Here is a 17267-nt window from a genome sequence, read left to right on the forward strand (position 1 = left end):
AGTTAGGCACAACTATTAAGCCGCTTGGAAGAAATGTCATTGTGTGTTCATGCCTGATATCAAACAGTCAGTTTGTTCTGTGTTGCTGCTTTCTATTCATTGATATTTTATTTTAACAATATGTGCTGAAGCCTTCAAGGTACTGAGTCTGAAAGTGATTTGCAGTCGCCACCCATGTCAGCTTGGTAATAATCCATATTCTCATATTTGATTTTGCCATAGGGTTATCCCTGTTTAGTTGTTCAAGCAGTGGGTAATATTTCTCTGTAAGACCTTTTTTTAGTTAAAGTTTAAGCTACGTTTTAAAGGATAACTTTTCATGGCAACGTCTTTGTTGAAATGAATTGATTGTCTCTCTCTCCCCTCGTCCCTGTCAATAACCTGGCCTTGGTAGGACTCTCCCCTCCTAACAGAAATACTCCTTGTGCTAGGAAAATCTTTTTCTGCCGAGTTCAGGCACGTAAGTACTCTGTTTAGACGAGGTGTGTTCTGTTCTGTCACTCCATGCCTATCTACAGGGCATTCAGAAACTATTCAGACCCCTTCCCCTTTTCCACATCAACAGCATTATTCTAAAATTCAATAAATGTCATTTTTTCCCCACATCACACTAAATATAATGACAAAGCAAAAACAACAGTTTTTTAAAAATGTTAGCAAATTTTATAAAAATAACAAAACAGATATACCTTATTTACATAAGTATTCAGACCCTTTGCTACGAGACTCGAAATTGATCTCAGGTGCATCATGTTTCCATTGATCATCCTTGAGATGTTTCTACAACTTGACTGGAGTCCGCCTGTGGTAATTCAATTGATTGGACATGATTTGGAAAGGCACACACCTGTCTATATAAGGTCCCACAGAAAAAAAACAAGCCATGGGGTTGAAGGAATTGTCTGTAGAGCTCCGGGACAGGATTGTGTCGAGGCACAGGACCGGGGAAGGGTAGCAAAACATTTATGCAGCATTGAAGGTCCCCAAGAACACAGTGGCCTCAATCATTCTTAAATTGAATAAGTTTGGAACCACTAAGACTCTTCCTAGAGCTGGCAGCCAGGCAATACTAAGCAATTGGGAGAAGGGCCTTGGTCAGGGAGGTGACCAAAAACCCGATGGTCACTCTTACAGAGCTCCAGAGTTCCTCTGTGGAGATGGGAGAACCTTCCAGAAGGACACCCATCTCTGTAGCACTCCACCAATCAGGCCTTTATGGTAGAGTGGCCAGACGGAAGCCACTCCTCAGTAAAAGGCACATGACAGCCTGCTATGAGTTTGCCAAACAGCACCCAAGATTCTCAGGTCTGATGAAAACAAGATTGAACTCTTTGGTCTGAATGCCAAGCGTCACATCTGGAGGAAACCTCTGGAGGAAACCTGGCACCATCCCTATGGTGAAGTATGGTGGTGCCAGCATCATGCTGTGGGGATGTTTTTCAGAGGCGGGGACTGGGAGACTAGTCAGGATCGAGGCAAAGATGAACAGAACAAAGTACAGAGAGATCCTTGATGAAATCCTGCTCCAGAGCACTCAGGACCTCAGATTGGGGTGAAGATTCTCCTTCCAACAGGACAACAACCCTAAGCACACAGCCAAGACAATGCAGGAGTGGCTTCGGGACAAGTCTCTGAAAGTCCTTGAGTGGCCCAGCCAGAGCCCGGACTTGAACCGATCTAACATCTCTGGAGAGACATGAAAATAGCTGTGCAGCGACTCTCCCCATCCAACCTGACAGAGCTTGAGAGGATCAGCAGAGAAGAATGGGAGAAGCTCCCCAAATACAGGTGTGCCAAGCTTGTAGCATCATACCCAAGAAGACTTGAGGCTGTAATTGCTGCCAAAGGTGCAGCATTGTGAGACAGGATTGTATAAACCTGTTTTTGCTTTGTCATTGTGGGGTATTGTGTGTAGATTGACAAGAGGGAAAAACGAATACATTTTATAATAAGGCTGTAGCATAACGAAAATATGGAAAAAGTCAAGGGGTCTGAATACTTTCTGAACTCACTGTATCTGCCTCATGGCATGATGTCATCCAGTCACTCACTGGGCTCTGATTTCATGTCGATTCCATATACGCCTGGTACCATTTCACTCCTGGTCTCGGTCACCGAAATGCCATTGCCCCATTCGTCCACTCTTACCTAGGCCTACACCAGACTTAGTGCCTCTGATATCTGGACATCTATTTAATTGTCATTACTTAGCACATCTCTTACATGTTGTTAAGAAGGGGTCGCAACACTTGCTGCAAATGAGTTCTGCTCCAAGGCAAATCTGTGCTTTTCTATCATCTATCAGTGTTAGTCAGCATTTGTCCCTGTTTTCTTTCTGTGGCTGTTGTGTTAGTGTTGAGAGTGAGGGAGCCAGTGAGGAGTCTGTCCACTCTGGGCTTGTGCCTTTAGGGAAGTCATTTGACGGCTTCATGCTCCACAGAACACCATCTGAGATCCAGACTGTTGGAATATTCATGTGTTAGACCTCCCTGAAGGTCACTGGGTCTCTAATGTTTACCTGCTGACATCCTCTGTTATTATTTCAGTATGGAGGTCTGGGAGCTTTCCCTACGTTTAGTTGATAGATGGCGTATATAGAGAATATTATGTTTTACAGACTATTACATTGATACATTTAAGATGTTGCTAATTTCCAATGTTTCTATATTTCAAATGTGTGATTTGAGTGAGTTTCATTGTAATCGATTCAATTGAGGGGGGATTTTTCTTCCAACCAGACAGGTTGTTAAAGCTGCCCGTTATGACGAAAGCATTCCTTGATTAGCACAGTTTTAGACCAGCAGCAGCCCAGAGAGTTTTCATCTAAATGAGACTGTAGGGGTTAAGAATACACCAGCGTCCTACACTCTACACATCATCCTACACTACTGTGGGGTTCTGTAGCCCACATGGCTCTGACTACCCGCGCTCAAACGATGTGCGGGTGGGAGCGCAATGCTCCTGTGAGCGCGCCAGCCTATCGTGCGCGTCGGTAGCTACTTGAGCTGCTATTATCAGTGGAAGCGAATGGAGCGTCCTCTTTATCCACTCATGCCCGCCCCTCCGTTAACCTGCGAAACAAAGGATGCTGACCTCACCGTGGAAGGACTTTGACTCACCGAGGCGGTGTGTGCTGTGCTGACTACACGCGCTAGTGGTCATTAGGAACCTGAGGTGGATCATTATGAAATGCTGAGCGGTCCGGGGCTGCTGCAGTGTTCGGGAGAATGGACTGCCTATGCATTGTTACCACCAAGGTAAGCAAGCTGGAGTTGCATGTCCGGTAGTTGACCAGATGCGCACAGAGAGAGCGCATCGTTGATTTGAAGTAGTGGATTTTTTTAAAATTAGTTGGCATGCTTCTTAATAAATGTATTAACCATCACAAACCAGCTCTATCTGATTTGTCACAGCTTGAGTACAATTTTGATCTTAATATTAGATTTCTACAGAAATACACAGATGCTCAATTAGCCTAATGACATGTTTTATTGTAGGTAACAGGACTGGCAGTTAATCTGAGACCTATTTACTGTATGCCACTTACCAGGGTTTTTGTTTGCTTTAACAAAGTCCGTAATACTGCATAACACCAACAGCGCCTGCTTGGAAGTTATTGGACTTTGAATGATTTCATTACAGGATTTTCATGATGCTGATCAGTCAGAGTAGCCTATATAGCTTATCTGAGGGGAGATTATTCAAATGATTTGTTTGATAAAGTTAGGATTTAATAATCATTTCCAGATAGATGGCATGAAAAAGGGTATTTGGTGAATAGTCCCCACTGGGTTGTTTTGCCAAGGTCATTTTAAACAGATCTACATCTCTCATACAGTTTCTTTTAGAGACTTGGTTTGTCACAGAGATATACTGTACATACGTATAGGCATTTAATCTAGTCTATTCAGTTTGCTGTCCGTCCCCCATCCCGAGGTGGCGACCTCCTCCCCCTACCTTCACCCCTTCCTTCCTATGTTACGGTAGCCCATATTTACTGTTATTTCTATATCAGATCATTGTTTGTAGCTCTGCCTCTGCCTCTCTGAGTGAGGCTGATATTGGGTTGGTGGCTCAGCAGTCCCTTCAAAGGACTGGGTGGTCCCAGGGTGTGTATGAATACTTTATTAGACTGGCTAGCAGCGGGGGCCATCTCCTCCCCAGCACTCGTAAGTCTTCCCCAGCCCTGCTCTGCCCTGCATGAGTAAGGTCAGCCAGGCCCACAACCACTGAGGCCCTGTGGCCCAGTTCAAGCGGATCAGAAATAACTTTTTTCTAAATCACTTTATACATGGTTACTAGAACAGGAATATGGTCGGCAGTGTCGGCCGCTGATTTGGCGAATACCCGGGGTATTCAGCATGACAGAAATGTTATGGCAGATTTTCAAACTAACATACTGTGGTCTGTGCATTTGAACAACAGCCTAAATACACCTGTTACACTTTTGCATGTAAAAAATTTAATCACCACTGCTGCACACGATGACACTGTTTTGAACAGATTACCAACTAAAGTACAACTAAAGTAATCCTTCTAACCGCCCCTCCCCCTAAAAGATTTAGATGCACTATTGTAAAGTGGTTGTTCCACTGGATATCATAAGGTGAATGCACCAATTTGTAAGTCGCTCTGGATAAGAGCGTCTGCTAAATGACTTAAATGTAAATGTAACTATTTAGGAGCAGCCAGCTCACGAGCGAGTGCACCGGTGACAAGCACAGGGAGAACGAAACAATCACAGATGAGACAAGTGAAAACACATGATCTTACTGTGGATGGCGAGCATAATGCCACAAAGCACGAGGATCTAACCAGTTAGCTTTCATTCTGAAATAACTTAATATTTCAGAGTTTGAGATATTAGATCAGAGAGAGAATTGAAGTCTGGATGCGAGCTAGCAAGCTACCGCTAATCAAAGAAAAACAAACAAAAGAATCAACCAAACAATTTCTTGTTTTTCTAAAATAAAATACTGTAGCTGGCTAATTAATGTGATTGTGTTTTGTGATACACCCATTTCTTTTGTCCACACATGTCTTCAGTTCCACTAGATACAAATCTGATGAACGGCAGGGGAAACAAAATACAGTGTTGCAAAGTGGGCAGCCACTGAGCCATGTTTTTTTTCTTCCGTCCTACCAGGTCTGTGAGAAGGTTCTAGGTAGTGTATCCCTCTGTCCTTCGACTATTGTTGGATGCCCGGTTTATTACTTCCCAGGCTCCCAATGACCGTAAAGATGATTTATTTAGAATTGAATTACGCTTTGCTCTTGAGCGCCATCTGTTGACTACCTGAGAACAGACACAGAAGACCTGGGCACTCATTTCAGCGCCCGGAGAGGGTCCATTGACTTTGTGCTGTGACCTGAAACTCTTGAGTTTCAGCCCCCCATAGCAAACAATGTAAAAGCTGGCAGTGCAATCCAACCACTGGGTCGGTAGGCCCTGGCGCTGCTGCTGGCGGAGTACTAGGTAACTGAACGGCTTGTTTTAACTATATATATTTGAAAGAGTAAAATGTACACACATTTGCTGCATGTTTTATGAGTATTTTAAACATAATCCCTGAATTTTATTTATATATATATACTGCTCAAAAAAATAAAGGGAACACTTAAACAACACATCCTAGATCTGAATGAAAGAAATAGTCTTATTAAATACTTTTATTTACATAGTTGAATGTGTTGACAACAAAATCACACAAAAATAATCAATGGAAATCCAATTTATCAACCCATGGAGGTCTGGATTTGGAGTCACGCTCAAAATTAAAGTGGAAATCCACACTACAGGCTGATCCAACTTTGATGTAATGTCCTTAAAACAAGTCAAAATGAGGCTCAGTAGTGTGTGTGGCCTCCACGTGCCTGTATGACCTCCCTACAACGCCTGGGCATGCTCCTGATGAGGTGGCAGATGGTCTCCTTAGGGATCTCCTCCCAGACCTGGACTAAAGCATCTGCCAACTCCTGGACAGTCTGTGGTGCAACGTGGCGTTGGTGGATGGAGCGAGACATGATGTCCCAGATGTGCTCAATTGGATTCAGGTCTGGGGAACGGGCGGGCCAGTCCATAGCATCAATGCCTTCCTCTTGCAGGAACTGCTGACACACTCCAGCCACATGAGGTCTAGCATTGTCTTGCATTAGGAGGAACCCAGGGCCAACCGCACCAGCATATGGTCTCACAAGGGGTCTGAGGATCTCATCTCGGTACCTAATGGCAGTCAGGCTACCTCTGGCGAGCACATGGAGGGCTGTGCGGCCCCCCAAAGAAATGCCACCCCACACCATGACTGACCCACCGCCAAACCGGTCATGCTGGAGGATGTTGCAGGCAGCAGAACGTTCTCCACGGCGTCTCCAGACTCTGTCACGTCTGTCACGTGCTCAGTGTGAACCTGCTTTCATCTGTGAAGAGCACAGGGCGCCAGTGGCAAATTTGCCAATCTTGGTGTTCTCTGGCAAATGCCAAACGTCCTGCACGGTGTTGGGCTGTAAGCACAACCCCCACCTGTGGACATCGGTCCCTCATACCACCCTCACGGAGTCTGTTTCTGACCGTTTGAGCAGACACATGCACATTTGTGGCCTGCTGGAGGTCATTTTGCAGGGCTCTGGCAGTGCTCCTCCTGCTCCTCCTTGCACAAAGGCGGAGGTAGCGGTCCTGCTGCTGGGTTGTTGCCCTTCTACGGCTTCCTCCACATCTCCTGATGTACTGGCCTGTCTCCTGGTAGCGCCTCCATGCTCTGGACACTACGCTGACAGACACAGCAAACCTTCTTGCCACAGCTCGCATTGATGTGCCACCCTGGATGAGCTGCACTGCCTGAGCCACTTGTGTGGGTTGTGGACTCCGTCTCATGCTACCACCAGAGTGAAAGCACCGCCAGCATTCAAAAGTGACCAAAACATCAGCCAGGAAGAATAGGAACTGAGAAGTGGTCTGTGGTCCCCACCTGCAGAACCACTCCTTTATTGGGGGTGTCTTGCTAATTGCCTATAATTTCCACCTGTTGTCTATTCCATTTGCACAACAGCATGTGAAATGTATTGTCAATCAGTGTTGCTTCCTAAGTGGACAGTTTGATTTCACAGAAGTGTGATTGACTTGGAGTTACATTGTGTTGTTTAAGTGTTCCCTTTATTTTTTTGAGCAGTGTATGTGTATATATATATATATATATACAGTTGAAGTCTGAAGTTTACATACACCTTTGCCAAATACATTTAAACTCAGTTTTTCACAATTCCTGACATTTAATCCAGGTAAAAATTCCCTGTCTTAGGTCAGTTAGGATCACCACTTTATTTTAAGAATGTGAAATATCAGAATAATAGTAGAGTTATTTATTTCAGCTTTTATTTCTTTCATCACATTCCCAGTGGGTCAGAAGTTTGCATACACTCAATTAGTATTTGGTAGCACTGCCTTTGAAATTGTTTACTTGGGTCAAATGTTTCGGGAAGCCTTCCACAAGCTTCCCACAATAAGTTGGGTGAATTTTGGCCCATTCCTCCTGACAGAGATGGTGTAACTGAGTCAGGTTTGTAGGCCTCCTTGCTCACACACGCTTTTTCAGTTCTGCCCACAAATTTTCTATAGGATTGAGGTCAGGGCTTTGTGATGGTCACTCCAATACCTTGACTTTGTTGCCCTTATGCCATTTTGCCACAACCTGGAAGTATGCTTGGGGTCATTGTCCATTTGGAAGAACCATTTGCGACCTAGCTTTAACTTCCTGACTGATGTCCTCAGATGTTGCTTCAATATATCTACATAATTTTGCTTCCTCATGATGCCATCTATTTTGTGAAGTGCACCAGTCCCTCCTGCAGCAAAGCACCCCCACAACATGATGCTGCCACCCCCGTGCTTCACGGTTGGGATGATGTTCTTCGGCTTGCAAGCCTCCCCCTTTTTCCTCCAAACATAACGATGGTCATTATGGCCAAACAGTTCTATTTTCGTTTCATCAGACCAGAGGACATTTCTCCAAAAAGTACGATCTTTGTCCCCATGTGCAGTTGCAAACCGTAGTCTGGTTTTTTTATGGCGGTTTTGGAGCAGTGGTTTCTTCCTTGCTGAGCGGCCTTTCAGGTTACGTTGATTATAGGATTTGTTTTACTGTGGATATAGATACTTTTGTACCTGTTTCCTTCAGCATCTTCACAAGGTCCTTTGCTGTTGTTCTGGGATTGATTTGCACTTTTCGCAACAAAGTATGTTCATCTCTAGGAGACAGAACGTGTCTCCTTCCTGAGTGGTATGACAGCTGCGTGGTCCCATGGTGTTTATAGTTGCATGCTATTGTTTGTACAGATGAACGTGGTACCTTCAGGCGATTGGAAATTGCTCCCAAGGATGAACCAGACTTGTGGAGGTATGCAATGTTTTTTTCTGATGTTTTGGCTGATTTCTTTTGATTTTTCCCATGATGTCAAGCAAAGAGGCACGTAGTTTGAAGGTAGGCCTTGAAATACATCAACAGGTAAACCTCCAATTGACTCAAATTATGTCAATTAGCCTATCAGAAGCTCCTAAAGCCATGACATCATTTTCTGGAATTTTCCAAGCTGTTTAAAGGCACAGTCAACTTAGTGTATGTAAACTTCTGACCCACTGGAATTGTTATACAGTGAATTATAAGTTAAATAATCTGTCTGTAAACAATTGTTGGAAAAATGACTTGTGTCATGCACAAAGTAGATGTCATAACCGACTTGCCAAAACTATAGTTTGTTAACAAGAAATGTAAGGAGTGGTTGAAAAATGAGTTGTAATGACTCCAGCCTAAGTGTATGTAAACTTCCGACTTCAACTGTGTGTGTGTGTGTATCTGTCCCTAGACAGATCAACTCCTGTCTGGGGAGTTTATCTATCTATATATATATTCCATTACCGTTCAAAAGTTTGGGGTCACTTAGAAATGTCCTTGTTTTCCATGAAAACATGCATGAAATGAGTTGCAAAATGAATAGGAAATTTAGTCAAGACGGTGCTGGCCACTCCATTATAGACAGAGTACCAGCTTACTGCTTCTTCCCTAAATAGTTATTGCGTAGTTTGGAGCTGTGCTTTGGGTCATTGTCCTGTTGTAGGAGGAAATTGGCTCTAATTTAGCGCTGTATGGCGTTGCAAAATGGAGTGATAGCCTTCCTTCTTCAAGATCCCTTTTACCCTGTACAAATCTCCCACTTTACCACCACCCAAAGCACCCCCAGACCATCACATGCTTGACAGATGCTGTCAAACACTCCTCCAGCATCTTTAAAAAAAATTCTGCATCTCACGAATGTTCTTCTTTGTGATCTGAACAACTCAAACTTAGATTTGTCTGTCCATAACACTTTTTTTCCCCCCAATCTTCCTCTGTCCAGTGTCTGTGTTCTTTCGCCCATCTTAATCTTTTCTTTTTATTGGCCAATCTGAGATATTGCTTTTTCTTTGCAACTCTGCCTAGAAGGCCAGCATCCCGGAGTCGCCTCTTCATTGTTGACGTTGAGACTGGTGTTTTGCGGGTACTATTTAATGAAGGTGCCAGTTGAGGACTTGTGAGGTGTCCGTTTCTCAAACTAGGCAGTCTAATTTACTTGCCCTCTTGGTCAGTTGTGCACCAAGGCTTCCCACTCCTCTTTCTATTCTGGTTGGAGCCAGTTTGCGCTGTTTTGTGAAGGGAGTAGTACACAGCGTTGTACGCGATCTTCAGTTTCTTGGCAATTTCTCGCATGGAATAGCCTTCATTTCTCAGAACGAGAATAGACTGACGAGTTTCAGAAGAAAGGACTTCGTTTCTGGCCATTTTGCGCCTGTAATCGAACCCATAAATGCCGATGTTCCAGATACTCAACTAGTCTAAAGAAGGCCAGTTTTATTGCCTCTTTAATCAGAACAACAGTTTTCAGCTGTGCTAATTTAATTGCAAAAGGGTTTTCTAATGATCAATTAGCCTTTTTAATATGATAAACTTGGATTATCTAACACAACGTGCCATTGGAACACAGGAGTGATGGTTGCTGATAATGGGCCTCTGTACGCCTATGTAGATATTCCATAAAAAAATCAGCCGTTTCCAGCTACAATAGTCATTTACAACATTAACCATGTATACACTGTATTTCTGATCAATTTTGTTATTTTAATGGACAGAAAGCTTTTTTCTTTTTTCTTTCAAAAACAACATTTTTAAGTGACCCAAAACTTTTGAACGGTGGTGTATATATTTTAAAAATAATACATTTGATATATTTTTTAAATAATACATCCATTAGGGCTGCCACTGACGGTCAGACACCCTCTAACAGCTAGAAATCATAGTAGTTTTGAGTTGTGGAGATGAAGGCTTCCGCCTCCTGTTCTGGAGTCTGGTTCCAGTGTGTTTCTTCCTGTCTGGGGAGTTGATCCATTCTAGAGGTCAACCGATTAATCGGAATGGCCGATTTTCCAGTTGTCACAACAATCGGTAATCAGCACTTTTGGACACCGATCATGGCCGATTACATTGCGCTCCACGAGGAGACTGCGTGTCAGGCTGACTACCTGTTATGCGAGTGCAGCAAGGAGCCAAGGTAAGGTGCTAGCTAGCATTAAACGTATCTTATAAAAAAAAAAATCAATCTTAACATAATCACTAGTTAACTACACATGGTTGATGATATTACTAGTTTATCTAGCTTGTCCTGCGTTGCATATAATCGATGCAGTGCCTGTTAATTTATCATTGAATCATAGCCTACTTCGCCAAGTGGGTGATGATTTAACAAGCGCATTTGCGAAAAAAGCACTGTCGTTGCACCAATGTGTACCTAACCATACACATCAATGCCTTTCTTTAAAATCAATACACAAGTATATATTTTTAAACCTGCATATTTAATTAATATTGCCTGCTAACATGAATTTATTTTAACTAGGGAAAATGTGTCACTTCTCTTGCGTTCTGTGCAAGCAGAGTCAGGGTATATGCAGCAGTTTGGGCCGCCTGGCTCGTTGTGAACTGTGTGAAGACCATTTCTTCTTAACAAGACCGTAATTAATTTGCCAGAATTGTACATAATTATGACATAACATTGAAGGTTGTGCAATGTAACAGGAATATTTAGACTTAGGAATGCCACCCGTTAGATAAAATACGGAACGGTTCCATATTTCACTGGAAGAATAAACGTTTTGTTTTCGAAATGATAGTTTCTGGATTTGACCATATTAATGACCGAAGGCTCGTATTTCTGTGTGTTATTATATTACAATTAAGTCTATGATTTGATAGAGCAGTCTGACTGAGCGTTGGTAGGCAGCAGCAGGCTCGTAAGCATTCATTCAAGCAGCACCTTCGTGTGCTTGCCAGCAGCTCTTCGCTGTGCTTCAAGCATTGCGCTGTTTATGAATTCAAGCCTATCAACTCCCGAGATTAGGCTGGCAATACTAAAGTACCTATAAGAACATCCAATAGTCAAAGGTGTATGAAATACAAATGGTATAGAAAGAAATGGTCCTATAATAACTACAACCTAAAACTTCTTACCTGGGAATATTGAAGACTCATGTTAAAAGGAACCACCAGCTTTCATATGTTCTCATGTTCTGAGCAAGGAACTTAAACATTAGCTTTTTTACATGGCACATATTGCACTTTTACTTTCTTCTCCAACACTTTGTTTGTGCATTATTTAAACCAAATTGAACATGTTTCATTATTTATTTGAGACTAAATAGATTTTATTGATGTATTATATTAAGTTAAAATAAGTGTTCATTCAGTATTGTAATTGCCATTATTATATATATATATATATCGGCCGATTTTAATCGGCATCGGGGTTTTTCCACCCTCCAATTATCGGTATCGGCATTGAAAAATCATAATCGGCCAACCTCTAATCCATTCCACTGTATTTCTTCCTGTCTGGGGAATTTATCCATTCCACTTCCATCTTGTCTTGCTCTTCTGGCATTAAGACCCTGAAATGAGGGCTATAAATGAGGCCCAGGGTCTATAAATGAGGCCAAGGCACTTTTTGTTGAAAGGCTTTTGTAAAAAGTGATATACAAATTGAATGTTTAGGTAGTTGGTATAATTGGGTGTACTAAAGACAATGCATCACATTTGTCATTACAGAGATAATCTTTCTGAAAATAAAACAACCCCAAGATGGGTAATTGAGGTGTGATGTAAGTACAGTAACAGAAGGCCTATGTTTTCATTCCCACTTCAATGTGTTGCTCCTGAGGCAATCCCCTGGCTGGTTACTCCATCCATGCTTCTGTTGAATGGGAGACACAGAGACGGAGAGAGAGCTGAGTAGGAGGACTGAGTTGAGTTAATCTGTCAGGCAGTACAGTACGGTACAGCTGGTGGGCAGACGTAGGCACCAGTACTCAGGGAACACTATATGAAAGGTGTCCTGGATGGCTGTTAAATCACACTGCTCTCGCTCCTCTCCATTACGCTATGCAGGCCAGGCAGCATGGGTCCCCTCCCCTCACTGAATAACAAACTAATGTACGTGTTTAGCCCACAGCCAGCGCACAGCAGTAAATTAGATGGAGTGGCCAGGACTAGCTTGTTTCACATTAATGTAGATGTATTAAAGCAGCTGTATGTATGGTTCTGTTTGTTTATATTCCAATATTTCACATAGTCGTTATATATATATATATATATATATATATATATATATATATATATATATATATATATATATATTATTTTAAATTTTTTTACCCCCTTTTCTCCCCAATTTCGTGGTTTCCAATTGGTAGTTCGTCTTGTCTCATCGCTGCAACTCCCGTACAGACTCGAGAGAGGTGAAGGTCGAGAGCCACGCATCCTCTGAAACACAACCCAACCAAGCCGCACTGCTTCTTGACACAACGCCCACTTAACCTGGAAGCCAACCACACCAATGTGTCGGAGGAAACACCGTACACCTGGCGACCATGTCAGCGTGCATTGCGCCCGGCCTGCCACAGGAGTCGCTAGAGCGCGATGGGACAAGGACATCCCTGCCCTAACCTGGACAACGCTGGGCCAATTGTGTTCCGCCCCAATGGGTCTCCCGGTCCTCAAACCAGGATGTCTAGTGGCTCAGCTGGTGTTGCGATGCAGTGCCTTAGACCACTGGGCTACTCCCAAGGCCCTACAGTGGATTCATACATCTACACACGCTATACAGAACACTATACAGTAGTTTGACTTAACTCCTAGTTTTACAAACATTTTAAACTACTGAATGCTATTGATTAATTGTGTTGTACAGCCGACGCTCACCTGGTCAGTTGTAATTATTATGTGTTTGAACACAAACGTGTCCTTGACTATATCTCTTGAGACTAGTAAGACAAAAAAAGACTCCTAATTATCCTCAGTAGGGAAAGTGTGCTATAAAATCATCTCCAGTCAGTCTGGTGCCTTGGCCTGTGTGCGGTGCGTGATCCGAGGGGGACTGGACAACATCTGGACCACCTCTGTTCTGCCCTGCAGAAACTCACTCACCCCTGCCCTGTTCTGCCCTGGAGGAGAACTCACTCTCTACTGGAACTCCAAGGTTGTGACTGAGATGTTACCCTTCCCCCGCTCTGACTCCGTCCTCCATCCTGATTGTGACCTTCCCCAGAAAGATAAACGGCCTCCTCTCAGAGGACACGCGGTGTTGTTGTCACTGTCCCATCTGGCCATGTTAGAAAGGATGAAACTATGGCAACATATCATCTAACCTTATCCTAACCTCACCTCCATCCTTAGTCCTGGGTCTGAGTTAAGAACCAGAAATTGCTCATGTAGCTAAAACCGCTGCATCGTCAGTCTTTCTAGATTGGTCATCTGTTGTAAGGACTACCACTGGATGGCTGGAGTCAGGAGCCTATGAGAGAGCTCTCACCTAGGAAGACGAGGTTGTCTGACAACCTGTGTAGCTCAGTTGGTAATGGAGCCCGCCATGCCAGGATGGTGGGTTCGATATCTGGCACCACCCGTATGTAAAATACTGTAAGTCGTTTTGGATAAAGGTATCAGAGAGAGAGAGAGCTCAATGACCTTGACTGCAGCACAGAGTTTTGCCTTTCTCTTTTTATATAGTCAGTTTACTGAGTTTGGGACTTAGCTCTCAAGGACATTGAGGAGTCATGTGTGACTGAATGGCTAAAATACCCTTTTTCTTTAACTTGTATGAGTTCAGAGTTGTTGACCACTTTTCATTCTGTTATCAGTCGTTTATCACTCAGTGGGAGGTCAGTTGATCTGCCTACAGACGGAGCCTTTTAATAACTTCCTGTACGCCTGTGTGTCTGTGCAGTCTGTCTGTCGTTGACCAACGGGACAGCTGCAATCCATAGCCACAGTCAGCTCGTTAAGCTAAAACTGGAGTCATGAGAACCCAACCACCGGGCTGAAGGGACAAACGGATAGTGGCAGGGACCAACAGGCTGAAAGCACAAACAAATTGTCTCTTCAGCCTGTTGGTCCATGGAACTAACACATGGTGTCAGGGACCAGGGACCAACAGGCTGAAGGGACAAACAGGTGTGTAATTTGAACCCTGGCTGCCCCAGCTCATCTCTCAAGATCAGCCACTTCAATAATCCACCTCTGACAGGCAGACAGGACAATCTTAGCTCATCCATTATCCAATCACAGGCCTCCCCTGATAAAAACACTTCCTTTACAGTAAGGTAAAACCTAAAGATCTGTAAGGAGTGTGTGTGCGTGCGTGATGTCAATGTGCTTTCTGTGAATTTACGTGACACCACAGTGCCTGCAGTCAAGGAGAGAAACTTTGCTCTCTCTTCTCTACTGCAGTGTTTCTCAATCGCTTCCTCTGGGAATTTCAGTCGGGTTCACATTTTTGTTCCATTCCACCACTAGCACACCTGCTGTTTTAATTTGTCAACATATCATCAAGCCATTGATTAGTTGAATCAGGTGTAGAACAACAATGTGCACCAGATGAGGGGATCCTTAATACCTCCTCGCCTAAAATGACACCCTATTCTGACTGCCTGTAGCTCAGGACCTGAAGCAAGGATATGCATATTCTTGATACCATTTGAAAGGAAACACTTTTTAAGTTTGTGGAAATGTGAAATTAATGTAGGAGAATATAACACATTAGATCTGGTAAAATATAATACAAAGAAAAAAACGACCGTTTTTATTAAAAGAAATACAAAAAATTTAGTATCTTTGAAATGCTCTGTTGCATCTCCCTCTGCTGTATTTGTCAGGTTGTGCGGCGGGGGGGGGACTGCCCCGTCTAGAATATCTGGGGAAACACTGCACTACAGATACAGTAATGCTGAGTGGCCTGCGCCCACATCCTCTGCTGAGGAGTTTTTTTCTCAGACACGCTGAACGCCAATTAGCCTAGAGATAATGGTGACAGCTCCTAGTCTTAGGAGATCAGGCTATTGTGAGTTAGACTTTTTATTTTGGCCACAGGGTTTGCTATTTTTAGGATGGTTCAAGCCTAAAAGAAACCTGGGCAGCATTGTTGTGAAGCGGTCGTTAAGGACATTTATTGAATAGTAACGTTGAGGGACTGATTGATTTATTGAATAGTAATGTTGAGGGACTGATTGGTGTATTGAATAGTAACGTTGAGGGACTGCTGTATTGAATAACGTTGAGGGACTGATTGGTGTATTGAATAGTAATGTTGAGGGACTGATTGGTGTATTGAATAGTAACGTTGAGGGACTGATTGATGTATTGAATAGTAACGTTGAGGGACTGATTGGTGTATTGAATAGTAACGTTGAGGGACTGATTGATTGATTGAATAGTAACGTTGAGGGACTGATTGGTGTATTGAATAGTAACGTTGAGGGACTGATTGATGTATTGAATAGTAACGTTGAGGGACTGATTGATTGATTGAATAGTAACGTTGAGGGACTGATTTGTGTATTGAATAGTAACGTTGAGGGACTGATTGATGTATTGAATAGTAACGTTGAGGGACTGATTGATTGATTGAATAGTAACGTTGAGGGACTGATTGATTGAGTAATCAGAATAGGCTCGCGACTGAAAAGGTTATCCCTGGCTTAGTCTGGGGAATCGTGTTAGTTAATGCCTAGGCACCAGGCTTTAGCTCAGAGGGTTGGAAGGGCCTAGAACTTCAGTCACACAAAAGACTTATAACCAGTCGGTTACATGAGGACACTGACCGATGGGGAAGAGAGAGATCTAGCTTTGAATGAAACTCACGCTTTTCTTAAGCCAACTGGTATCTGCAGTTTTCTGTATCATACTCCATGTTAAATAATGCAACAGAAGTGCCCTGCATCCTCTAGTCCGTTTTTTTGATTACTTTGGTATTCCTGGGCTCCAACAGAGCAAAAGTTTTACCCCTAAGCTTAGCCCCTTAATCTCTAAGAAGTAAGAAGCTTACCTTTTATCCTGTAATTGTCTTTGGAAAGACCTATTTTAGAGAGTCAGAGAATTGGTAAGAGCTTGGTAGCGTGGGTTTTTTGACAGGTACTCGTGGTAACAGTAGGATGCATTGCGGAAGCCAGCCGTCCATCCAGCCAGAGATATATATATAATCCAGGGGAATTTTCATGATTGAATATATTAATCTGAGCCTGGGAGAGAGGGGAGGGGTGGAATAGGGTCAGTGGTGCGCCGTGGGCAGAGTTACTGTGAGTGGTCTTAGGGAATAATCAACAACACACCTTTTTATTACATCGCCATGGAGGACCATAGGAGTGACAGAGGACGCAATGTAAAGTATACCTTCTGTTTGACGCTGGTGCGTTGTTGAGTTATGGGGATTGAGGAGATATTTAGGGGATGTGGGCTGTTACTCTTATACCTAGGGCTGGGACCATAACTGAATAACCGCGTGACTGACGGTTATTGATGTAGACCGTCATGAAAATATAATCAAATCAAATTTTATTTGTCACATGCGGCGAATACAACAGGTGTAGACCTTACAGTGAAATGCTTACTAATAACCATCAAAACCGTTAATTTGTTTCTATTTTAATGATTGTCAATTCCATCTTCATACTATAGCTACCCCTTTTATACTTCCTTGTCAATTCATTCGCTTCTTTCAGAAAGCCTAAGGTAGGCCAAGGTTGTTGTTTTTTTGTCATTTGTTTTTACCCCCTTTTTTCCTCCCCAATTTCGTGGTGTCCAATTGGTAGTAGTTACAGTCTTGTCTCATCGCTGTAACTCCCGTACGGACTTGGGAGAAGCGAAGGTCGAGAGGCATGCGAAACACAACCCAACCAAGCCGCACTGCTTCTTGAC

The 17267-nt window shown here is 43.1% G+C and overlaps 1 protein-coding gene across 5 annotated transcripts in view; it reads left to right on the top strand.

Annotated features, from left to right (window-relative positions):
- The window catches only part of LOC115158802 (disks large homolog 1-like), a 197018-nt gene that overhangs the window by 23722 nt on the left and 156029 nt on the right, over positions 1-17267 (top strand). The window contains exon 1 of one of the 5 annotated variants that reach the window (XM_029708140.1): positions 2968-3257. The exons of the other annotated variants lie outside the window; for them this stretch is intronic. Coding sequence (XP_029564000.1) covers positions 3228-3257 — 30 coding nt within the window. The 5' untranslated portion in view covers positions 2968-3227. Of the gene's footprint in view, positions 1-2967; positions 3258-17267 lie in introns of those variants that run through there. 5 annotated transcript variants of the gene reach the window in all.

This window comes from Salmo trutta, chromosome 22 (genome assembly GCF_901001165.1).
Source record: "Salmo trutta chromosome 22, fSalTru1.1, whole genome shotgun sequence".
NCBI classification, from domain to species: Eukaryota; Metazoa; Chordata; class Actinopteri; order Salmoniformes; family Salmonidae; genus Salmo; species Salmo trutta.